The sequence below is a fragment of the Thermobia domestica genome, chromosome 11 (genome assembly GCF_964235325.1).
Source record: "Thermobia domestica chromosome 11, izTheDome1.hap1.1, whole genome shotgun sequence".
Taxonomy (NCBI): Eukaryota; Metazoa; Arthropoda; class Insecta; order Zygentoma; family Lepismatidae; genus Thermobia; species Thermobia domestica.
The window spans coordinates 160,386,260-160,414,115 of NC_137464.1; the positions used below are offsets into that span (position 1 = coordinate 160,386,260).

General features: G+C 33.5%; 1 protein-coding gene across 3 annotated transcripts in view; it reads right to left on the reverse strand.

Moving 5' to 3' along the window:
• Positions 1-251: 251 nt before the first annotated feature.
• LOC145664531 (uncharacterized) overlaps positions 252-27,856 on the reverse strand; it is an 825,817-nt gene continuing 798,212 nt past the window's right edge. For all 3 annotated transcript variants that reach the window (XM_081731281.1, XM_081731280.1, XM_081731279.1), the window contains exons 6-7: positions 17,788-17,968; positions 252-7,187 (exon numbers count right to left, since the gene is read on the reverse strand). In XM_081731281.1, coding sequence (XP_081587407.1) covers positions 6,716-7,187; positions 17,788-17,968 — 653 coding nt within the window. In that variant the 3' untranslated portion in view covers positions 252-6,715. The remainder of the gene's footprint in view (positions 7,188-17,787; positions 17,969-27,856) is intronic.

The following is a 27,856-nucleotide window of genomic DNA, read 5'->3' on the forward strand; positions in this document are numbered from 1 at the left end:
GGACGTCGCAATTAAGCTGCAAATCAGATACCGATAGCCGAAACGTTTCTATGTTCAGGATTCCTCTGAAACACTACATTTGTAATCATTAGTTTTTAATTGGATTTAACTCACAGTAATTGAATTTTTGTCATTGAACTTTGTACTATTGATGAGGGCAAGGGTTCTTGAACACTGAAAAATAATTCCACGTTTTATTATGGATTACCCAAATGCCTGCAAGAATGTCTAAATAAATAAAACGAGAAAAATATTTGGACAAAATTTTTAATATTTCTTCTCTTAGAATTTATACAAATTCATAAAAGTATAATCATATACACTGTATATGACAGAATAAGTGATGCATTTGTGCATAAATCAACTAAGTATAATTCTTGAATATTGTACATCGTTTAACACACGTATTTACTATTTACATTATTAAGCTTTTATTTTAAAATTTCTTTTTTATATATAGTGCAAAATAATATGTTACAAATGTATTTTCAAGATACAGATATGTACATAAAAATTACAAAAAAAACTTTTATATCTAAACTGTACAAATAACAAACACTTATTCAAAATATAGTTCAAAGGATATTCCACGTTATGGAGGAAAATATATAATATTTAAAAAAGATAATTGAAGTACTAAAAGAACGACACGAAGATACATTGTAATGAAACTTTATATAAATGAATTAAAACAGTAATGGTTTCTTCTTTATTGACATCTTGGCATTGAAATATACGAAAATCATCACAAGAATTAGTGTTAATCTACTGTACTTTACTACAAATAAGTAACTTTCTATTATGTTTATCTGTCAGTAGAGTATCTGCATCTACTCTTTAATTTTTGAGGTGTATGAGGACAATGATTGTATATGTACGTAGCATAACAACACATATCAATACTATCTAGTGTTTAGCAATTTTAGAGCTGCACTGTTACAAATTTAATCGAAATTCATTCTTATTATTATATTACTATTTTGTTTCACGCAAAATCATTATTTTGAAACTCGTTTTGATTCGAATATTATTGTAAATAAAATTTATTTAGTCGTCGAGGAATGGAAAATGTATTGTTTGGCCAGTGAAAAGTAGGCGTTAGGGAGACTAAGGAAAAGAAGGGAGGATCATATGAGTTGTTCAGTTCCAAAACGGCTCTTGTCCATTTATGTCAAATCCGAGAAAACTGAGAGAAACTGTAGAATCGATGCGTTTTGTAGAACTGGAAATATTTGAGGATGTTCAAGTTTTTCACATGAACACACTGAAGTATCCCCAGTTCTACAAAACATATAGATCCCACATTTTTTAAAAGCTTTCTGGGATTTGCTGTAAATGAACAAAAGCCGTTTCGGAACTGGACGATTCATATAAGGTAAGATTTGAGCGTGGTTGGTAGTCATCCTGAATGGATTAGATTGGTGCAAAATAAGAATCCAGTGGTGGACTTTTGTTTTTGATGCGATGAAACTGTGAGTTTCTTAAGTTAAGTTCCTTAAGCTATGAAGTTAGTTTATTAAAGTTTCTATGGAGGTACTTTTGCACTAGTTTTTGTGCACAGGCATTTTATAACAATTGAAATCGCTGTAAAATATTTATTAGCAAATAACTATAGTGCTGCATTCTCCTGGTAAGATGAGTGTTTCTTAAGCATTTGTACCATTAAATACATACACATCTTTATATAAACGAAATTTGACGTAAATTTATAATAACGCCATAATAATCACTTGGATATTTATGTTTTTTTAAAAGAATAAGATGAATTGGTTTTACGGTACAATCATAACAAAGCAGCTCCAAATATGCTTATAATTTAAAAATGTTAGTGTTCTATAGATAAAAATACATTGCAAATCTACAAAATGTATTTAAATTTTATTGTTGATATGTGTTTTATCTATTACTTAGCTAAATTGTCGCGCAAGATATTATGTACTCAGAGATGGATAGTCTCTGATAATCTCAAGACACAATAGGTAGTAGAAAAATGATATATTAGATTATTTCTGTTGTGTTTGTCATTACATGTATTCTTTGCACTTCAAAAAATTATTAATTTTACTATTTTCTACATGTGACAAAGTTTAAGTATGATTTTTAAATCGCATATATGCCAACAACATTTCCAAAAATCAATAGAAACAATTACAAAGAAATTAAACTTGAACAAGGAACAAACGAAAGTCAATTAAATACTGACGATATGAAATACGTTGATATTTAAGCAGCATTCTGAGCCATTACTATTAGACACGGTGAAACTTTTATTTTAATACGTTTCACTTAATTATTTCTTGCAATAATATTTATTACGAAAAATTTTGCACCTAAAGAAGTACTTTTAATTTATCCAAACGAGCAAGTTTAGGATAGGAAAGAATTACAATTGATTTACCCCCTCTGACTTACTTTTATAATCTAATTTCAATACCACGAATTGGCGACCAAATGATATTGTTTTCTATTTTTGTTCGAATTTGACAGAAATGAAGAGACAAAGTCCTGAATATTAAGGACATTTTTAAACAATTGTTTGAATGAACATTAATGCCTTTTTGTGAGTTCTGCTTGACACTAGTAGCTGGAGATGTAGATAAATCAACTTAGGGATCTATAACTTATCAACGAATGTTTCCTATCACACTGTACTAAAATGATCATTCCTGTTAATATTTTCTTTATTTTGGCTATTAAAAATATAATTAAAATAAGCTCTCTCTCTCTTTGTATTTCAACTATAGTTCCTACCAAGTGTTCAGAAATCAAGAATATTTTTTGACATATATTTTAAAAACTAATCCATTTTCTATCAAATTGAATTTACTTTTAGACTTAACATTTTAATCTACTGTATTAATTCATCGAAAAAAGCATATATATAAAATCGGATAGGATATTTTGGTGAGTGATAAACTATCAAGATCTTTTGTTTTATAACAACTTGATCTAACTGCAAATCAATCAACAATTGAAAGTTGAGGAATTGCTTTCTTGTGAATTCTGACATTTCTGCAAATAATTTAAAAATAAACAAGAAAACAATGTAACCAAATTGCTATTGTCGAGTTTGTCTTTGAACATACAAATGGGGAGATGGAATGAATGCGTAATTCAAAGGTGATCAGATGATCATCTGTTTTAGCAACCTTTTTCTCCTTTTCCGCAATGAAGGTAAATTATTTTCATTAGAAATGTTGTTTCCTTATGGTAATTTCTTACAGATTTACGTCTTTTGAAAATTTTTGGTATAAAGTGTACTTAATAAAATCCTACGTCTATTAGTGTTCATTCTTCCAATATATTTTCCTCAATTAGAACCTTAACAAATAGTATACTTTTTAGTAATGACTTCGTAAACTATTACGGTTGTCTTGAAATTAATAAACAGAACTGGAATCAATCATGTTCTTTAGCACAATTCAGTAATATCTTTGCTCTTCATTCTTATATGAATTTGGTAATCATACTATGCTACGAACACAACTTTCACCTATTTTAACGAAATATTGAAATTTAAATGTCTGAAACAGGCGCTATACATAACAGTTATCTTTTACACAACAATAGGTAAAGTAAACTTGTTCTTTTGATACCTAAGAAACTATGCTTTGATATAAGTGCGCATACTGAAATATGTTTATCAGCATGGAGACAAACTGCAGTCATTCATCCATTTAGCCAATGCAAATACATACTCTCACTTAAAAGACACATTCAAATATGTGATATTGTATATATATATATATATATTTATTGTTCAGTATTGAAATTATGTTTTATTTCAAATGTGCAATTAATGATTTGTTCCTTGTAACTATAAAAATTAAATTCTTTATGCTTCACTATCTTCGTCACAATCTATCTCGTTTTTTTTTTTACTTTACTTGTTTAAAAGTTATCACAAACTATACGTAACACTGAGCATTACCTGTGGATGGCACAGCATTTTATTTATCACTACAAAACGTAAATAATAGTTTAAAAAAATATACAATCTAAGTAAGCCGCTACGTAGCGAAGACAATGAACAGCCTGTAGCATGAAATATAATCCCTATAACAATCTCATATACATACGAAAGAAAATAACTAATTATTACAACTGAGAGATGCCAAAGAAGCAACACAACGGTTGCTGAATGAGTATTTACGACTGTGCTTTCCTTTAATGTCGTCTGAAGTATTGGAAATTACATAAAAATCTTTACATTATGTATATTTTTTTCTTACTTCGTTTAAATTATATTAAGAAGTCAAAAAAACCATTCATGTTAGCACTTCGTAACAAAATCATTGCTCGACAGTTATTACGCTCTAATAAAATATGTGTGTATATAACAGAATACAACAAATATCATCACACTGAAAACTTAATATGGCATACAAGATAAAACTAGATTTTTCTATCATGTCTTAAATCTGTACATATGGTTATGCATTTCGAAAAACCTGCACTGTACAATTAATATGAATACCTTTCAAATTTTATTTCCAAACTATCTGGGATGTTTCAAGAATTAATTTATGATTTCATTACACAATATAGGGCTTCTGAGACCATAAAAGATTTTCCTTGTAAAATTTTATATTCAGATAATTTATAAAATATCACGGTAAAGATGGTCAATATGTTTTTACGATTGTTGAAATATAAATATTTTGGCCCATAATCACAAGTCCTTACACATGGAACAGTTCATTAATATAATAATAATAATTATTATTATTAAATAAAAGAATTGTCAATGTATCAGAAACAATCTACAGCCATCTGAAATATAAAGTTACTGGAAAGAATGATTAGACAGAAATTAATCAACAATATAATAGCCAGACACTATTAAAGAATTCCAACTCCATTTCAATTCATACTGCCACAATTAAGAATAAGAAATTTTAAAAATAAAGTATTAAATTCTGGTTAAATTAAGCTTTAAGGTTTAATACTTATATATTAATCTAATTTCATAGCATTCCTTCATTTATAACAATAATAAATTTTATTCTTAGTGCATATTTTGCCTCGGTATTCAAGTGTGTAGATAAATTAAATCAGAATACTCGACATTAGGAACCAAACAGAGGTTATTATGAAAAGATTATTTTAAAAAAACAAAAGTTGTTTTTCCTTCTACCTGACAACAAATGTACTACGATTTGGTAGTTTAGCTTTTTCAACTAAAATATAAGAAATTTAATTTAATAAATATAGCTATTATATTCTAATATTAACTGTTTCTCAGGTTACCTTGCAACGCTGCAAACAGACATACTTATTTAATCTGATAACAAGTGTATGTTACCGGAGTTTTACTGGTACTTGCCAAGTAGATTGCATATTCTTGTCCTTAGCTTATTATCTTGATGCAATATTTAAGAATATATATTGCTCTAAAACTGTACACTGTAATTTTTTTCTTTTAAACATTAGCAATTCTTGTTATATGTTATCTTCGCGCTCAACCGCTTGACTCTAATTCATATCGGACAAAACACGTAACTCAACATACCAACATAATTTACGACGGCAAATGTTTGTAATATTATTAAAACTTCCTAATATCTTTACCTATGATCAGATACCTAATTTTTATCAAATGAAGAACTTCTAACTAGAGTCATTTTGCATGTTCATAAATGCAAAATTTAAACGTTGTACCGGAATTTTACTGCCGTTGCCCTTCACTTTGACTGCGATTAATTGAGTCAGTCATTCACTTAACTGTATGGCATATCAGTCATGATTCTGCTGCGAAAACAGAATAAGATGGTTGCACTTTCATGTTTTAAAAAAATAAAATTAATTAATTAAAAAAAAAATTGGAAAATTCAAATTTACAACATTACTACTCCGCTTGTGCTGATTCGACTGAAGATCGAAGGGGATAAAAGTTAGATTTAGAAACATCCGTATTAAGATATTATAATATATACATCTTATACTTTGCTTAGAAGGTATAATTTATATATGTGATTATTGCGAACAATAAATAAGCGTCTACAAGTTTATGCAGAAAATTCACAACTGACGTACTAAATTTTAGAGAACACCTCACGCAACTCATTAGCTACAACTACGTGAAAATGGTGAAATAAAATTATAGGTCAGATGGCTGTGTCGGACATACACAACTTAAGTAGTAAAATTATTAGTTCCTATCTTGAAGTAATTTCAGCTTATTAACAACATACCGTAAGTAATGCTGAACACAAATGAGTAGATATATGTAGATATATATCTCTATGGTGAATACAATATTGTACTATATGGTTTATTTAACACAATGAAAAATATCTGTATTTTATAATTTAAAATGAGAGCAATCCTTCTTGGAAACACCTAATGTATTTTCTATTTGGGTTGTGTTAGTCGCCAAGACATCATTTTTGTTGGGTAAACTTGCTGTAATTTTAAGAATGATAATGATAAATTAGAAGGAACTATTTTGTGCTGCTTCGGAACATATAGAAGTTTCGCTATTAATACATTTCCTAACACTGAATTAAATGAAGGATGGTGTATTATTAATATTAGCTTAATGACAACTGTTCCATGTGCTAAAGAACACTTACCTGATCTGTCAATCAGCATATTACTGATATATCACATTCTTAGTTAACACAGTAATCTTTTCATAAAATCAAGAAAATCAACAGTGGAATTCCTATATGTAACACAAAATGGCGTACGCATATGTTTTTAATGGTTGATCTCACAAATGGGCCAAAATTTCAACTTCTCCTTCATGAGGAGACCTTTGCTGACACTGGCTTGAACTACCACTTGTAGACCCAGAAACGGTCACAATCACAGTTTCTTGACCAAATACTTGACTGGAATCAGTGGTTTGCACAATCGTCACCATATTTCCATCTTTCGCTTTCACTAGTTTCCCCTTTTCCTCCTCCGGCGGATAGATTTTCGGGGAATGGTCCGAAGGATCACTGGATACCACACTGATCACATTAACACCTGAGTCACATGGATTCACACCTTGGCCAGTCGTGTCCGAATCATGGGATAAATAGCTGAGGCTCAGCGAAGGATCCCTGCTGTGCTGTCCACTACTTCCCGTTCCTCCCCCTCCCCCTCCGGGATCCAGATTAGGTCGGGTGGAACTGGTTCGAGACCGATAGCTAGGTGGTCTACTATAATCTTGTTCTCTCCGTAAACTCAGAGGGGGCCTGTAAAATGAACAAAAGTCAATTAAAATACTCAAACAAAAGACTTACGTCTTACGTATATACAAGCATGGAATCTCTACACACCATCAATGATACGCCTAATGCTGGAAACCAATAAAATTTAATCCACTTAGTAAGTCTCCTAATATCATAGGCATGTTTCATCTTATATTTCGCCAACCTACCTGATAGCGTCTTCAGAATAACCAAGTTATAAGAAAAATATAAGAACGAAAAGTTACAGCTATAAAAATGAAGCATTGTTTCCTTATAACAGACGAAAGCAAGGTGCTTTCTACCGTTAATGTTTGTTTTCCCAATAACTCCGCAATAAATTAGTCAACCTGAACGAAGTTTTCTTTGTATGGAAAGATAGTTATTTTTGTGTACGCTACAGAAAAGTATATTTAAATTAGTAAATTTATTTCAAAATTATTTGAAAAATATTTTGAAGTGCAAAAGCACATTTACTTTTTGACTGTACAATTCTAAAGAAATGCAAATATGTACAGTCTTGTTTAAAAAAAAAAACTGGCCATTTATCCTTTTTTCAAGACCATATTCTCACACCTGTACGTAGGATAATTTAATATTTTTGGCATAGAATATAGATGTCAAATAGTTAAAAAAGAAATTCTACATATGTTTAACGTAAGAGCACAGGGATTTTTAAAGAGAAGTAGTTATATTTTTTTTTAAAAACAAAAGTGTACATTTGTTTAAAATTGAACCTGAAAAGAAAATGGTTGTTACAATTTCATTTTCTTATTATAGCTTCTATCACTTCTTACATTTTTCATCATAACTAAAGTATAAATGAAGATGTAAATAGGTAGGTTAGCAAAAATTTGAGATTCATGTTCATCACACAATGTTAAATCAGGGAATTATTTAAGGTACGCCACGTAAAAGAGATTATACCCTACTAAAACACCATTATTATAACTTGTAAAATAATCTCTCACTGTGTATAAAAATTTTATTTTAACCCGATTTTTAGTATGTACCGTCTCCTACTGAACGAAATAATAACAATAAAAAGAATGATCTAAATATTAGAATTCTAGATATCACAGTAGCGTAACTAAGGATGCATGCCTTTCACCACGAAAATTTCAAAAAACTCCCCTCTTCCTACGTTCATGAAGACACGTAAAATTTATATAGCAATAGAAAACATTTTTTGACTGTATATTCCATCTAGTCAGTCATTACTTGCTTATATTACAGAAAAATGCATATATTATTATTATTATTATTATTATTATTATTACGAGGGTCGTTCAGAAAGTAAGGAACGATTGCGTATCGGGCGCGGCTCCGACCCCCTACCACTGCGATCGCGTGCGTGGCAGTAGCTCCTTCCTTCATCTCAGTGTGAGCCGAGTCTCAATGCTGTGCGGTCACGCTACTTGTTTTTACAGCGATTCAAAATGGCGGCGCCAATCGAAAATCCCGCCAAATGTGAAGTACGGAGTGTCATTCGTTTTCTGAAGGCGCAAAAAAGTTAAGCCTGTTGAAATTTATAGGCAAATAAAGAGTGTTTATGGCGATAGTGCAATGAACGAGTCATCGCTGAGGAAATGGTGTATTATGTTTAATCAAGAAAGAATCAGCGTGCATGATGAAAATTGGAGTGGGAGGCCATCACTTGTTACGGAAGAACTGAAGGGAAAATCTTTTGTCATCCTTCTTATAGTCCTGACTTGGTACCAAGTGATTCTCACTTATTCCCGACACTTTTGGGTGGAAAACAGTTCGCAAACGATGAAGAACTCAAGCAAGCACTGACAGCCTGGTTGAAATCTTTGGCGGTAGATGAGTATGATATCGGCATTAAAAAACTGGTCCCACATTATAACAAGTATCTCTACAACTATGGCGATTATATAAAAAAGCAAAGTAGAGTCCTGTGGCTTTGTAAATGAAGTTTTGTGTTGATATCTTTCATTTTTATTTAATAATGCTAAAACGTTCTTTACTTTCTGAACGACCCTCGTATTTACAGCTAAATTTTGTTCTTATTGCAAGAAAGTAAAATTAATTCACTCTCAGCTGAAGATTATTGTAGTGTCATTTTTTTTTCTTTCTTTATTAATCCAGCCTTGAAACAGAGTCTTCGCGGTGAATTAACTGGCATTTTAGGCACTAACCTCAAAATAACAAGTTGCCTTAAAAATACTGAGCCTTTGGAGTTCAAAATTCTGAAAACATTTGTTGTGATTTAAAAATTATGAAACCACATATCCATAATTTTGTTCGATGATCATCTGGAATTTCTCCGGCAACACCATAATATTGTCGCTATAGACTTTTTGTGGCCAACTAGTCAAAACATTATGACACGTGGTTTTCATTTAACACCATTCAGGAAGCTCTGCAGAGGTCTAAAAAAAACGATAGTCGGACGATACCAGTCCGGGCTATACAGTGGAAGCATTAAGATCTCCAAGTCAACTTTTCGCAAAATCTGACGGTTCGTTAAAGATTATGCCGGCGCTATCAAGTAGTATACGACATTTTTTGCTGACCAGTTTCGGCAGTCTCTTTTAAATTGCTAGATGCCTTCACACTACTCATCGAAAATATAGTTCCGAGTCTATCGTTCTGCCCGGCTCATGATGTACGATGCCACCATAACTTTCGTGGAAGCTAGTATGGGCTTTGTCACAGACTAAGACAGTGGGGCTTCTCCTCGCTCTGATCGCGATTATTTCAAACATTGTTGTTGTAGGTTATCCATTTGTCATTGTTTGTGATCAACCACTTCAGAAATGGCTCGAGTTCAGTTGCGTTTCAGTATAGATTCCCAGCTAAAAATTCAATTCAGTTTGAGTCAGATCATATGGTATCGAAACATTGAGATTCTTTCTGTAGTCAGCTTTTCTCAAGTGGTTTAAGAATTGTGAAAGATCTTTCGGTCATCGGCAAAGTTATGACTACGTACACGTCGGTCTTGCTCGACTTTTTCAGAATATCATTCACTTTTCACTGCGAGCAGCATCTTAGACACCAAAATTTCCTGAACAAATTGGATTAAACCATCTTTTGGCTGTTGCTTTTAACGACGAATCTTGCCCATAAAAGCATTTTTTTGGCAGTTTGTGCACCACTTGAGCCTCTATCGAAATAAAATCGTAAATTTTAACGCAGTTTTGAGGAAAATTCACTCGTCGTAATACATTACGTCTGATTATAAAATTCCAGCACTTTTGCACATCTATTAGCTTCAACTGTCAGCTCTCAAATGATGTTAGGTCTATCTGCTGGGATTCATATACCGTGAAATTTGGGTCACTAATGGTATCTTGTACGCAAAAGCCTCAATACTTTTTAGACTAGCTGATATTAGAAGACTACAGAATAATATTGAGAAAAAAAAAGTGTGAATTAATATGAGACCTGAAAAGTAGATTTTAACATCGCAACATAATAAAGTTAATCTTCGTAACTCAAATGGGTCTCATTTTGCCGTACTCCACTTTTCCCATCCACCATGTGGGCCCGTTAGTTACGCCAGTTCATCAGAAGTAAAAGTTTTAGATTCCTAAAGCCATGCTTAGATTCTTCAGCAAAATGAAAAGTATTTTATGTCTTTAAATGAAAACTCAAACAAAACATGTGGAAACAAGTTTTAGTCCAAAATTTCAATTTCCTTTTTTAAAAAATCTTTTTAGTCATCTTCCGAGATAACCGAAAAGACCAACCCAACTGAGAGCAGGCCGAAAATCTTAGTCTTTCAAACAGCAAGCTTCCATGAGTAGAGGAAACTAAGATGTAACAAGTTTCGACAAGAAAATGTGAAAATATGAATTAGTTCAAGTATTTTCCAGATTATGGCTCTAGTTACGTTAGCAAATTGAAAATTACTTATTGAAAATTGAAGAAAATCCTCTTTAATCAAAATCCAACTTAACTTGCTCAAATCAGATAAAAGTATAGACATTTAAGAACTAAATATCTTCCAAGCTCCGGTTAAGTGAAGAATATTTTCTTTCTTCTTAAATACTTTTTTTTTTTTTTTTTTTTTAATATTTTCTATTTCTTAAATATTTATAGCTTTGCACATCACCACGATACAGAAATTCAACATTTCATTTGCTATATGAAAGTCTTATATGTTGAAATCCCTAAACCTGGTTGAACATCTAAAATAGCAAAAGTAGCTCATTATAGAAAGCAATATTTATTTCAGTCATGAGATACTAAGAAAGGCATTCGAATATTCATGGCTGATACTTTCGAATCATGAAGTTTAAACTTTATAATTTTAACCTTGGAATGTGCAACTGCGTACAGAAACTCGAAAAACTTATTTCTATCTCACCAGTTGAACCAACAAGACACCTTTGCACATTCTGTTTATATACGATTACTGTGTATTAGAAAAAAAATGTTTAAGATCTTAAAAAAAGAATAAAAGAACTTGAGAGATCTCTAATAGTACACTTTGAAGGAAGTTTTTGACTTGATATTTGATTATATTATCAACGCTTTCACTGAAGCAGGGAGATTTGAATTTTACATTATTTCTTCTGTTGCATGATGTAGTCTACCGGTATGTCTAGTATTCCTAATTCATCATTATATCAACTCTTGTAACTTACCTATATATCGTTAACTCTTGCAAAACCCTTTACCCACAACGAAATATGAGGGTCATTTCATGTCATGCTAATTGTGCTACGCTTGTCAGAAAAGCAGCAACAACGGAAAATCCATATCTGAATTTGAAGGCCACAGAAAGGTGTTTCTTATTTCCAACGATAGACGACGTCTATGTACAGCAGCTAATAGCAGTGGATAATCCACAGTGTAAAAGGGCTGGATAAAAAGTAATGGCATCATTGTTATAATTCGTACTTAGCTTTATGCACAGAAGAATACCTGTTATATTCCTCCAGTGTAATCACCTCCCACCTCTAGGTTTCATACACAGAAGGACACCTATTACATTCCTTTAGTGTAATCACCTCCCATCCCTATCACCTTCTGTTACACAGGTGGAAGGCGTGGTACACCGCCACCGGGTCAGTCTTTATCGATGTCCGACAAGGACCACCATTTAACATGAATGATGGCCTCATTTGTGTCATAATCCTTCCCGCGAAGTGGTCCTCCATTTTGGCGAAAAGATCATCCCGAAGTCTCTGAAAACATTGTTGTGCGCTGTCCCCGTGTGTCACTTTAATTTTATTCCACGCATGTTGATCGTCCTTCTGAAATATATATTTATGGCGCTTCCACTTTTCTCCTCTACTTTACAGCCCCGTTTCTTTTGACTGAATAACACACAGTTGTCCACTATTTGAAACATTTCATTGCCTCACCTTCCCTTATCAGCTACGAAACCTTTGTACTGTTGAGATACAGCCCTCTGACGTAAGAACAGTATTGCCACTGCTTTTTTATGAAATTAAATATTTCAAGTTTACGTCCAACGGTTATGCCTAAAGTAGACGAAGAAATGAATGAAATGGTGTAATGAATAAAGTGGGAGAACCCCGTGAAAACTCACGCACACGGTGTTTGTCCACCACAAAGCTCACTTGCTGCGAGCTGACATCGAACCAGGAACCAGGCTCAGGTGAACGCTCTACCACTGAGCCACCGCAGACCCTACATTTTATCCAACTTAGAAACAGTATTAAGTATAGGTTGGAGGTATAAGAAATGATAGCTCTAACCTATACTTAATATTGTTTCTGACTGTACAAATCTGTACATACGAATTCATTACTCGTCTAGATTTTAATATAAATGAACACAAAAGCACAAAAGACAGAAAGAAAGCTACTATAAAGCTGGAAAAAAGTACGGTATTCATGCAGCAAATGGCTAGCGCCCTTTAAATGAATAAGTGAAGTGAGTTCGTCACTTCCGCTTTCAACCTAAATGCAAGGATCTTTAAAAAAAAAGAATACATCTGCTAGGTATAGAAAGCACAGACCGGTGTATGTTTCACTTTATTTTCATGCAAATAAGTTTTCCTTACTTATTTCTCTTTGATCTATTTGCTCTTTCAGAAACTTAAATAAAAATTGCAATTCTCTGTTTTATTATAATATTTATAAATCAATGCGAGACATAATCATTGTAAGTTCCATATGGAGCTCAGACTTTTGAACCCAGCGGAAACAAATGAATAATAAATACTGGCGGAAATACGTGTACAATGAACAGCGTCCTCAATGTTTGCCAACAATGAGGAAGCCGCAGACAGGTGATACACATTGACGGATCACACATACGGCTGACGATATTTAACGCCCTCCCCTTCGTCAGTGAAGGTATATGGATGCCGGGGAAGACTATTTAAAGGGTGTTAATTGTTTGCTACTTACGTACTGTACTTTTCCTTGAACCTTTGTACTTGTGTCTCGAAAGCTAGATCAAGAAATCAATTCGTATATACGATCTTCAGGAGGCTCTCTGCCTTTACAGGTTCACACTGAAATTCTCCTCCTCTACTTCTATAGCCATGCAACAGTCTCCTCTTTTTATTATTTTTAAATACAGTATAAACTTACTTTCTTACTGTAATTATTTATTATAAGTAAAACTTCCTGTATTTGAAATACGATAAAATATCAGTACCAAACAATAATTATACACTAATATAATATATCAACATTTTGAATACACTGAAACATAAACAAGTAAACTGATATCATAAATTGGCCTATCTTCTTTATTAAAACCAGCAAACCTAACTTATTTTCTTTTCTTCTTCCAGTTCTCAATTTTTTATTCACATCTTAAGCTTTTAATTCCTTTTAGTGTTTCTTTACTTCTAAAGACAATTATATTTACATAGCCTTTGTACCATCATCTTCTTGAACCTGCATGATTCTTTTGAAGTATTCTGTGAGTAGCTGTTAATAATATTCAATGTAATAGGCCTACTTGTTAACATCGGTTGAGTAATAGGAACACACTGAATACTTCCGTGAAATCTGATTGCGTTTTCCTTGACTTTTCTGTAAAATATACTAATTTCCCTGACTTTCGAGGTCACTGTGAACATTGCTTTAACTCCTACATACAGTTGTCACCTCTTAATGGCACTGAAAAACACCTTCCTATGGACTTCAAACGCATATAGTAAATTGTCACTGCTGCAGGTTTTTTTTTTTTTTTTTTTTTTTCGACTGTAGCATACAAAAGAAAAAGTTCCAAATTTGCCCTACTAATAAAATGTGTTCATGTGAATACGAGAAACCCCAACTGAGAAACGAAAAATATGGAAAATATCGGTAGTACTAAATGAACTTGCAATTTGCAAATATAAAATTTGACAATCATGTTTAATACGTTTCTCAATGAAAAATAAATGTTTTCAGTCTGGACATTCTTCCGATCTGGTGTCACACTAAAATATAGATTATCATAAACCGAAAAAGAAAGAAGGGAAGAGTTCAAGTACCAAAAATTTCCTTGTACTTACTTTATTATTTAGTGAGGCACAAATCATGAAAAATATGTTATTTAAGAGCACAGAAAATGAACTGAATACACATGCTTCATACTAAAATACTGAATTTGAAAATAAAGATAATATGTTTATATTACTGACGTTATTTTTATACTATAAAGTAAATTAAATTTTTACAATCAGAATGTATATTTTAATAAAATGAATTTATTTTATGATGTATTAATATTATGTCAAAAATGTTTATTTACTTATTAACATTAGTTCTGATAACGATTATATGTGATACAATTAGCATATCTAAATGTATCACGATTTATTAAATATACTATGGGTGTAAATTTTCTTAATTTTACGTTCTTTAGAATGAACAAACTTTTCAACAAACTTGACATATATTTTCTTCACAATTTTGACAAACTTGATAGGACGCAACGTGTCCATATTCAAGCGAATTATTCCCGCTTTTATATAGAGAATATCATCTATTAAAAAGCATAATCTGTATCCAAATTCTGTTTTATTTTAAAAAACATAACAATATTATGTAAGTAAAATACCACGCTAAAATCTTTTGTTATTGTTCTTTCTTTTTTGACAATAATAATCTGTAATGTTTGAAAAATAATTAGAGATAAAATTTTCACTTCCAGCGATGAAATATATCCACTCAATTTTTTAAATATCTACTTTTACATAAAAGCAAGAAGAAAATCTCAACTCTAGAAACAAACGAACATATGGGATTTTTCTAAATATATACTTCACAATGACTTAATTTTATCCAATACAAGGCACAAGTTTATTTTATATTTAATATAGCTTTCGATAAATAATAAATAAATAAATAAATAAATAAACTCAAGGATACAAAAACGGAAAATAAAATGTTAAGCTGCAATTCTATTCCAGTTCTTTAAACCTGTATCTCTGCATATAATAATCTGACTTGTAATTAGCCTGTGAGTTTATTGAAGTATTTACAGGCGAATAGAAGGGAGATTTAAAACTAAGTGTGAAATTATATTCTCTCGTGTTTCTATAGAGCTTCAGGCACGTAGCTAGGATTTCGTAAAGGAGGAGGGAGGGGGTGTCCGTGACATGAAAAACTGTAGTCATCACACCAGAGGCTCGATCATTCTAAACTATTTTACTGGCAACATCTACTGGTTCGTTTAGCCAGGATTTCGTAATCGGAGGGAGGAGGGGGGGGTATTACAGGATCTTGATTAATCTAAACTGTTTAACTGGCAAAATATATTGGTTTGTTTGGACAACAAAATGAGGATATGTTAGTATTTTAATAACAAACTATGAAGAAATCTCGAGTAAAAGTATTGAAAAAGATTTTACAATATTTACGTTTCTTCCTTTGTTCATTCAAATATAACAATTTTCCTTTCATTATGGCCTCAACTATTATAAAAAGTACATATCCAATAATGTCTTGTAAAATATTTTACGATATCTGCGTTCTTTACTCTGTTGAATTAAATGCTAACAGAACTTTCTTTTTACGTAACTTTTTTGTTTTTATTATTCCGTCAACTACTGTCTGTTCCAAATGATAGGTTAAAGGAGCAGTAGAAAACTATTTCTGAAATAACATGTTTGATACTGCAGAGAAACGATGACGAAAAATTATGATAAAAATTGTCCACACTGTTACAGAATAGCACTATGCTTTCGAAAGCTTGAAATTTCCCTGACTATTGTGTGCGCAAGGAAAGGTGGCTTCTGACAGTTCGGTAGAGCACGTAGAGTATTGGAGGCGCTGTTGCCAGAGGCTCCACAACACACACAGTAGCTCTGGCGACAAACTTCAGACGTTTAACAAGTCGTCTCAACTACCGGCAACAGCGCGGTCAACGACCTTCGTTGCCTAGCAACAGCGTGAAAGAATACTGCTGTGATTGGCGAACAATCTTCCCTCTCGTTTTGTTTACAGTATGTGCAGCTATCTGTCAGAAGCCACCTTTCAGTAACTCGATAATAGTAGCAGAAATTCTGAGAATTCCGTAACTTTTCTAGAAATTTCAAATTCCCTGACTTTTCCAGGACATCCCGCTCATTCGTCACCATGTATTGCAAGTAATACAAATATCTTCAAAGAGAAAGGATAACCAAATGCTTGCTGTAGTATTTTATTTTTAACGCTGATTTTTCTTTTTCTCGTTTCTTTTTGTTTCATCTTTCCTTATTTTTTTTTATTTCTGGTTTCGAAGGAGGTCCGGACCCCTGCCCCCTTCCCCCTTGGCTACGTGCCTGAGAGCTTACATTGTAACTTCTAGAACCACTGTCTTATAGTGAGTATACGTATAGATGAGGAACGGGGCAGGAAAATAAACTGCCAGTATTTTTTTGAAATTGCTTAGAAAAACTTCTAAGGTCTTCAAAAATTGAGTTTCATTTTAAAGTAATTGACATAAATCACAAAATATCTTGTCGCATATTCCATGTTACTCCATGATCGCAGTTTTGCATGTTTTTATATGTAATGATGCCCTAAGATACTGATCCAATGCTCGAGTAAAATGGTATCTATCTTTGTACACTATAAATTTAATACTTAGATACCATGAATATCAAAACCAAATGAGAACTATGAAGATAGATACGAATTTCTGTGTCAACAGATTCACTATTTGTAAGTAAATCTACTTATTCTATAGTTAGAACCATCTCTTAAGGCTTTTGAATGAAATATTTTGAATTTGTTTTAAATACTGCTAGCCACAGAGCTCTAAATAACTCAATATATAATTTAACTGCAAACTACCCAACTTAAATGAATTGATAGTATTATATAATCGGGTAAACTAAAACCAACAATATAGTCTAAAATGTACGTCCTCTATTATGTTTCCTAAAATAAAAGATGATCTACTCGTGATAGGAAATTTGAAACAAAATTGGTTAATATCCGCGACTAGGGTTTCACTGGTAAAAAGTAAATAAATAAAAATAAAATTATCACCTTACTTGCACTACTCCGTTCTCTCTTACATAAGTTGAACAGGTTGATAAATGTCCTTTATTGTCTAGCATTTATATCTACTCCATATAACTGTTCGTGCAAAAAGTGGTTTTTAAACTGTCCAGTCATGAAGGTGTGGGCGCCAATAGAATAAATAAAAACTAATGAATAGAAAACAAGTATTTTACCGCAACGTGCTGCCTGCGTGTGATCGATATGTAGGTGGCGGTGATACTGCATGGGCAGGTGAAGGTCCCGAACCACTTCCTGGATGGCGGTCCAGTAACAGCAGCCTCAATCTGTATTCTTGCATACTTGCTTGGTAAGATGGAGGTGGCGGCCGGTACTGGAACTCTGGATACATCATGGCTACAAAAACAGAAAATAATTAAAAACGTATTTCTTGGATAATAATTTCGTATCAAGCTGTCTCCTATTCATCGCAGAGGAATTCACGAAGATTATGCACTGCACGGGTATTATATCCAAGCTTTTATGTTTAACTCTCGCACTTCCCTGTACCTTGAGTAACATTTTATGTAAGTTTATCTGTTTGTTTCTTACATTGCTATTCACATTTTTTCTTGGTTTACGAATTATACGTTATCAACAAAGATAAATAAAATGAAGTAAAGTACACAATGTCAATCTATCATTACCAAGGGGACGACGTAACTCTCTGCATAAAGCATTAAAAGTATATAAAGGCTTCTGTGTAATTTTTAAGAATATTCAGATGATAAGGTAACTTTAAGTATATAGACCTAACATATCATCAAGCTATCACAATTATATTCTGTACACATCATCATTACGATTTATTCAGAGGAAAAAGCAAAATCAAACAATAAAACGAATAAACTAATATATACTTTCTTCTTGTTTTACATTTAGTCATTTAGTGTTTTTTTTTTTTTTTTTCTTTCTTTTGTAACGATATTAGCCATATTACAGAATTTCCATAAACAGAACAAAATACAGTAAATGACAAGATGAAAAATTTTGCGACAGACGGAGAAAAAATTGTATACAAATCGCTGAGTTCAATACTTAAAGTACTCGAAAGGAAGTGATGCTATAGATCAAATACAAGTAAGTTCTACAGAAGATACTGTCTTCTGTTTGCAATACTGTTTGCATTGATTGTTTAAAATGCAATATTTTTCTTTATCTACTTTTCTTGTAAGTGGTACAATCATCTATGCATTTTAGCATCTTACTGATGTACAGAACAGATATTTGTCAACTGTTTACAAACAAATATCGCAACTTTTCATATGAGACTTTTTTTTCTGGCATTTAGTATACGTTCGTAGTAGAGAGACTATGAATATTTTCTAATTTAATAAAAATTTCAAAGTTCAGATTGACTTGACTCCAGTATAGTTTGGACTAAAAACGTATGGTACAACTAATTTCCCAACTCTTGTACGAGTCATCGGTTTATTTTAAGCACTATATAAATTAAACACTCATTACCATTTTTATAAATAATTCAAATAATCACAAAACGATTTTTTTAAACAAAACTATATCAATAGGAAAACTTAGATATTTCTTCACTTAATCATACTAGCAATAGTAATTGATAATAAATTCTGAAAATTTAAGTCATATTTACGCAGTGCATGCTTCACAGACTCAGTGCATTTACAGTTTTACTGAATTTACTTTGCAATTAATTTTTAAATCGAAAAAACTGCCTTTCAACATAGTTGCCATTAACCTCGGAGATGGACAACTTTCTATATTGTGTTCGCAAGTGTCCCGCGTCCCCGTAAATTTAGTCGGGACAGGCAAATGTCTCGTATTTTAATCCCTTCCCCTTTCTACTATCAATATCAGCTTATTCGAGAAGTAAAAAAATAAAAAATAAAAATCTGACATTGGCTGGGAATCCTGTAATTAGTGAATGAACAATAACATGTAACAGCTTCCAGGAAGTTATCCCATCACCCTCTCCGATTTGACAGCGAGCAAGCCAATAGACTTGCACCGCAGAGTTGCAATTGTCTGTTTGTAGTCAAGGGGATGTGCAATCTTTGATAAAGTACACGAGCTGAGCTGTCGTTGATAATACATTACAAGTAAGTGTTCCAATTTTGTATCAACAGAATGTCTAACCTTCGAGTGCTTCTACATTTACAGGCACAGAAAACATGAGTGACTTTTTCTCCAGCAAGATATTAGATAAGTTAAAAAGAATTATAAATAACTTTTTTGAGAGGCTAGGGCACAGAATTTTGTTTTGGTCTAGGGGTTAGAAATATGTAAATCTGGCGCTGACAATTACACACGACGCAAGGAGAAAAATCAGCTAAGTTTTCATCAGACTAAACTCACAAACGTAATTTTGACAAAAAGAGCCATGTAAATAAGTATTGTTAAACGTGCGAAGAATATTGAAAGTAGATTGTATCATTGATTTAAATAAAACGAGACTATTTGCATATTGTTTTCCTATAAAGCATTTTTATAAGACGACATCTTGAGTTTTTAAGGCGATTCTTTTGTAGTTGGATTGTAAATATCTTCACTCCATACAATTAATTGCAGGGAACGAAGAAGAGAATCACGCTGAAGAGAGAAAAGTAACTTCACTTGAGGGAACTTTCACCTATTTTACTGTTGTTCACAACTAGAACTACAGTTCATTGGATTGTGTTGGAAAGTTTGGGTAGGGAGATCAAAGACGTCCCGTATTCTCATGAAAAAAATATGGCAGGCTTATAAATCCATGGCGTTAACTGAAATTAAATCTTAAATATGCATTTTTTCCGTTATTTTTTTTTAAAAAAAATAATCAGTCAGGTTCAAACACGCAACCCAAGTAGTACAAAAATTTAAGTCTTCGATGAAGTTACGATCTTTTCTAGTTAATATAACACAAAACGCAAAGTAATATATATTTTATGATTTCACTACATACTCAAAAGACATGCAAAAGTGTTAGGATGAAAGAATTCGGTGACATAGGAATAGAGTGTTTGTTCAGGTGTGAAGCGCTCTTGCTTCCATATGTAGTATTGGATGCCGATCATATCCAAAGATTTCTTCGAGTTCTCTCAGTTCCTAAACACGATCTTCCCTTCCAGAATTTGTTTTTATCAACATTCACATACATTTATCATTCTTACCTTTAGCCCTAAGTATAAATACAGTATAGACAAATAAAACAAGATAAATTGTGGAAATTAAACGTAAATGTTCCATGAGTTTCAAAAAATATTAATCAACAAACTAATCTTACATTGTTTACAATATATATGTAAATTACTAACTTGTTTCAGAATACTAGATGGGTTAAATAAATGTGGTGGCCATTATACGTTCGTCTGACTGCGCCCTTACAACAAAAGTTAAGTCTTAAGTTATGATTCTTCTTATTTTAAACTTTAGGGATGCACGTTCACTAATAAATACAACTCTCTACGTGAACCCATGAAGATCATTTTCTCTCCTTTTCTCTTTACTTTCTTTCGTTCTTTTATTTTTATTGTACAATTTATTCAATAAATTTAATTTATTATTCTGCAGATTATCATACTATTTTTAGTAGGATTATGAATCATTTTCTTTTTAAATCGGAATATTTCCTTCCGTTTGAGATACAGATAAAGACTACATGAATTACATAGATTGAAAGTTTGTGTGTAAAATTTTTCTTTCTTTTTTTTCTTTTTTCTTTTTTATCTCCACATCTTTTCTACGAGTTTTCTTTTAAAGGAAAATTAGGAATGGAAAATAGTAATAATAATGGATTTGGTGATCTCCCACAATTCTGAAAATAAAAAATGTAACATCAGTTTCTGACTAAAATGGCAGAAAACCATACATAAAACTTAGTGGAAAGTCAAGAGATAAAAGGGAAGAGCACATTATGGAGTTCCATACGAAATTTAACGGTTAGTTTTTATGAAGCTTCACGGTTTCTCCAGTATGTCAGTATGACAGACAACTACCACAACAAAAGAAATGTTTTCTTCGTCTTCTTCTTCAATAACAACAACCGGCAGCATTTGGCTTTCATCCGTCTCGCTTCAAAAACCAACTGTTTGGTGAAGGAGAGGATATTCAACAAAACGACAAAAGCAGACACAACTCTGGGAATTGGTTGCATTTCAAAAGATCTGGCTGTGAGCTTCAACGAAAGAAGATAGAAGGGAGAATAGAAGGCTGGGGACGAAGGGGACTTTCACCACTTCTCTAAACTCGTATGAATAAATCAGTCAAGTCGCCTACACACAAAAGTTCCTTCGAGTATCACTCTCCCCTCCGACGCCACTATTTCTCCTGCTGCCAACTTCCACAATGCGACAGCTCAGCAGTGGAGAACTTTCCATGTTCGTCACCCCTTTCTTCTTTCGATGGTCCGGGGACGGAAGGGTGTTGGAGAATATTATTAGATAACAGAAGTGTCAAATGTAGAAAAATCTATTCTAAACAGTTTCAATTTTAAATCTTCGGGTACAAAAATAAAGAACAAAATTTTAAAATGTGGATCTCATCTATCGTGATGCTCCCAAAAGAATAGAAATGGAAATCATTTTGTAAACAAAAGACAGCAGGAGTGCTACGCCTGCAATATTAAAAAAGTAAAAATAAAAAATACTATATTACACATACATATTCTAAAAAGCGCAGTGTATTGACTTTATGCTCAGAACGTTTATTCCAGCGAGTAATTCTTGTAATTTACATCAAGTGGACTCTACAAACTAACCCACATTAATTTCAGTATTGGAAACTCCAGGGTTCTGCACTTGTCTCATTTCTTTCTGCTTCATCTACTCCCCCCTCCTCCTATGATCTCCTTGCTTCTTATTATTTGCAGTGATAATGTTGATAAAAATAAATTGAATTACCTAGTGCAGTGATAACTCTGATACGATGTGGAATGAAGTGACAGAGCACAGAGGTCGTAATGGTGGCAAGCCAAATATTACACCATGTTGTTCAGATACGTGAGAGAGGATGAAGGCGTAAATCTGCATCGGATTCGTGTCCATGTCGCGGTGAACTGACTGTTGCCCTAGGCTGTGAGATATGCTGCTTGAGTTTCTCCGTCACTTGCACCGCAGGGTGGCAGACAGTTCTGAGTGGCAACCCGCTTTAACGTTCGGCGGGACCTGACATTCAGGCCTTTCTTCCGATCACTGTTTCTCTTCGCAGATGTTCCTTTGCCGTGAGTTTTGTAGACTGTCATCACCTCGGACGCTGTTCCTCGCAAATATCCATGTATTTGCCACTTTCGTTATGCTCACAATACATATCCGAGCGATAACAATTTGTCTTCTTTGAAAATCAGAGGTGTCCCCTATTTTACACTATCGCCGTCTTTCTCAGTTCACTGCATCTCTGCCGTTCTATTGCTTTTTACATAGTACGGAATTTGCCCTAACATCACCAAACACAGCTCGGAGCTAGGTCACCGCCCTACTGTTGCCAACCCAGACATCAAATATGTTTTCAATCCCAGGTATTTCTGTAAAATTAAGCATCTGTATATAGTGGTTTAACGCCCTGTGTGAACATATTTGGTCTAGGAATTAATTCGTGCGGGTGGACAAGAGATGGCGCAACGAACGGAGCGTCCCACAGTTCCGTGTATCCGCACATGTGTTGCAAACCCCTGTTATCGCGTATCGTTCGTAGTATAGGGCAGTGGATTAAAGCGTCAACAACACCAGTTTGTAGTTAAGTGAACATGGCGCAATTTGTGCCTGATAAAGTGTTTTTGCGGGGTGTCCTGCTGCATTACTTTAACATGCAGAAAAGTGCGACTGAAAGTCATCGTATTTTGGTGGAAGTGTATGGTGACCATGCTCTAGCTGAGCGAACGTGTCAGAAGTGGTTTGCACGGTTTAGAAGTGGTGATTTCGGCTTGGAAGACCAAGAGCGAGCTGGACAGCCAAAAAAATTTCAAGACGAAGAATTGACAGCATTGCTCGAGCAGGATTCGTGTCAAACGCAGGAACAACTTGCAGCAGCATTAGGCGTTGATCAAACAACAGTCTCCAAACGCTTGAAAGCCATGGGAATGATTCAAAAGATGTCACATTGGGTTCCACATGAATTGAAAGACAGAGACGTTGAAAGACGAAAAACCATTTGCGAATTGCTGCTTCAACGACAGAGCAGAAAGGGGTTTCTGCATCGAATTATTACGGGTGATGAGAAGTGGATCCATTACGAGAACCCTAAACGAAAAAAGGCCTGGGTGAAACCAGGTGAACCAGGTCCATCACAACCAAAACGAGATATTCACTGTGCAAAGGTTATGCTGTGCATATGGTGGGATATGAAAGGTGTGGTGTACTATGAGCTGCTGCAACCGGATGAAACTATGAATGGAGAACGTTATCGACGACAATTAATGCGTTTGAAGCAAGCTCTGGCCAGAACACGACCAGAATGGGAGAACAGACATGATAAACTTATTGTTCAACATGATAACGCTCGCCCACATGTCGCAAAACCGGTCAAAACCTATTTAGAAAATGTCGGATGGGAAGTTTTACCCCACCCGCCGTATTCACCAGACGTTGCTCCTTCGGACTACTACTTGTTCGATTGCATGAACAACGATTTGATTGGACAGCGGTTTACTTCTTCAGAAGATATCGAAACATGGGTCTCTGACTGGATCGCTTCCAAGGATGAGGACTTCTTTCGCCACGGAATCCGTACATTGCCTGACAGATGGGCGAAAGTGGTGGCTAGCGATGGACAATATTTTTCTTAAGGTATTTATGTATTTTGTGTTTGTACTACAGCTTCAATGTGTGCGTACCAACCGCACGAATTAATTCCTAGACCAAATAGAAGCGGTTAAAATACGAACCTACAATCAAGATCAGATACCCACAGAACATGTATCATTGCAGAATTCAGCTCTTTTATATCAGAGCTATACAGATAGCATACGTTATACAGATAGCTACAGTGTGTTTATCTCTATATATGACATGTGGAAAGTGGCTGAAATATACGAACCATACGAAATATTTTCTTCTCAAGTATGAAACTCGAATGTCATTAGATAACGCATTTCTTTACCTATTTGAGTAACTTTCGATAAGCTTTTTTTATTATTATTATTATTAATAAGAGAAAAAAGTCACTCGCAGTTAAAAGAAATATCTATGATCTTTTTAAAAAACGAATGAATAATCCATATCTGCCTTAAAACACTTTTATAAAATCAACACTTCTCAGTATCGAAATAAAAGGTAATTGTTCACACTTTGAACACAATACAAATTTCATATCTTGAATTAAAGATGATATAGTACAATTACAAACTAAACCAACTTTTCTTACCAGCAGTGAAACTTTCAAACGGTCATTATTGCCACTGTTACCAAGAGTTGGTCATTTGCCATTATCACTAGGAGGTACAGGGAGATTGACCCTTAAAAGGAAAAGTTGGTTTTGTTTGTATGCAAACTATAAATATAGAATCTCTTTAGTGTTTCAAGTATTTGGAACTGTAGGCTATTTTAATTCAATGGTACCTAAAATAGAGTTCAACGAAAAAAAAAACAAAAAGCAATGCATTTGTTTTCATGCAATCAATTTTACATTTGAACTTATCCTCTTTCAATGGTTACTATCCGCCAAATATAATAACTTTTATATATGTATAATATCTCTTACCCAAAAGTTTCCTAGCATAAAATCTGGTGAACGTTGGGTGAAGCGATAGCTTCACACAATCGTATTAGACAGATTTCCAAAATAGACTTTCAGATCAGAAAGGCGAGAATAGCTGCATCCTGGAGAAAATAAAATTCCTCAATCCCATTCTTCTCTCGCAACAACGGATTCCTACGCCAAGATCAACGAAGTGTCACCAGTAAAATTACGAGTAATACATGCATTTTTTTTTTTTTTTTTTTGCGACGACTCTGTGCTGAATTAAAAGATGAATTAGAATAACTCTCGGTAGCCATATTGGATCCATTTTTGTTGGACAGTTGAGCTAAGCTGCCATTCTGTGTGTGTATTTGAATGAGAAAGACAGAGTGAAACTAAGTGTCTATGCGACGGAACATGATTCTAACCTGTCAACGGTTGGGAGAAACCCATTTCCCAATGTGTAATTTTGTCCGCTGGAGTAGCACATCCCTCGAGTTCAATGTAAAATATTAATCCTCCCCGTGAGAGCATAAATTCTGGAACAATACTCCCTCTCTCTCTCTTTCACTCGTTGATGCGGGACAAGCTAATACAATACGTTGGAGACAGAAAGGTTGTTAGAGGTCGCTGGTGTGTTTAAAATAGCGTCCAATCACTTTTTACCTGTCTGCTAATCCTATTGCCCTATTTCAGCTATGTCAGACTGTTTCAATGCATTCAAGTATAATTTGAATATAGAGTATATTTTATCTCTTGTGTCAGTTTACTGAACATGTACATAGGTCAAAATTGATTCAACAAATCGGACAATGTGACAGACAAGCAGCTAAAATCGAAGGATACATAACTTTTATCTGCAATTATAATTATCTACTGGTATTTGATATCTTGTTATCAATAGTTTAAGAACTTAAAAAAAGAGCGTCCAATTTTTCTATTGCACTATTCGTGGATGTCCGCAGAGCCGTAGAGAGGAGCATCTTTGGAAGGGGAAGGGCTATTCTTTCTTCCGTTTAAGAAATAAATGTCTTTAATTAATTATATACTAATAAAAAAAACGTTGAAATTATTATGTCAGTGGAGAACTCTCTCTCCCCACAGTAAAATATGAAATTACGTTGACAGGCACATACCATCATTAGGTAGGTCCATGTTATTCACATTGTAAATATTTTTTCTTGAGTGCTTTAAACAGATGAGTATTTTCTCTCAACAGCATCATCACATGGTTCTGATCTACCCAGCCCGGTCCGAGGGTAAAATCTGGTAGACGCGAGGTATTACCTCCCCCCCTCCTTCCCCCGTAAATAGTAGCCAAAATTTCTCTGCGCGTGGACGTGTCGTTATTCCTACTAGCCACGCAAAATACATTGTTCTTTTGCCCATAGCAAAAAGTTGTTTTACTTTGGTACTTCATTGTAGTAGTTCCAGCTTTTTAGAATTGTATGTATTACTTGTGAAAAAATAAATAGCTGTGGTTATTCAAATACAAATAATTAGATTTAAGCAAATAAAGAATACATGAAATGCCTGAACAATATCCAATTTTCTGAGAATTTTCAGCTAAAACACAAAACATCAAAATTGTATTTTTCTGCCCTTGTGCTTGGCAAAATCTGTTAATACTTTTTCTACTTTTCTGTATGAGCACTTCACTTTCTACTACTAACGTTGCTAGTCCGTTCAGACGTTCTTGTGAAATGGAAGACCCGAGGTAGATTTATTTATTACTTTCAGTTTGAAAAAAAAAAAATCTTTCTCCGCTAGCACTGAGAGTGAAATACTGAACAAGATTCAAGAAAGTGTCAGTAAATGAATTAAGGTTATGTAAGACAGCATCGTTTCTGGACAGTTCTTACAAGTCAGCATTGATGACAAAACCAAGAGCTCTTTCAGAAGCTCATTTCCGTTGATTCTGTTTCAAACTTTCTGACACTAAAACTGATGGCTATGTCTAAAACAACCATGTTTAATAATAATAATAATAATAATAATAATAATAATAATAATAATAATAATAATAATAATAATAATAATAATAATAATAATAATAATAATAATAATAATAATAATTATTATTATTATTATTATTATTATTATTATTATTATTATTATTATTATTATTATCATTGTTTTTCCTGATCCTGTTTCAACAATATTCATTTACTTTTCGTGACCTGTAAATACATGTGAGAATTCTGGACTCATCTCCAATTTCTCTGCCGGTTACTCTTGCATCAGTTGCGCGTATAACACAGCTTAGATCTTCCTCCGATCTCATGCCTTCTAAGGTATTTTTCACGTTGCCAATTATGTTTAAGGGAATTTGTAAATTCAAAATACGCTAATACTGACAAGATTTATTCTGAACAATACTTAGGATGCTTGGGCGATGTGCCCTCTCTTTCGTCGCGAGTTCCTTTTAACCTCGGGGACCGATGCGGTTGCATCTTTTGCATGAGCATTGCGCCGGGCCTGTCAACCTCATCCACATGAGATTGTCTGGAGCAAATACCAAATTTCTTACAAAATTTGCTACACAAGTAGTCTGAAAACCAGAGGTCAGTGCTGATTATCCTGAGGAGCTGTGTGGTATTGATGAAGTTGTAGAAATAA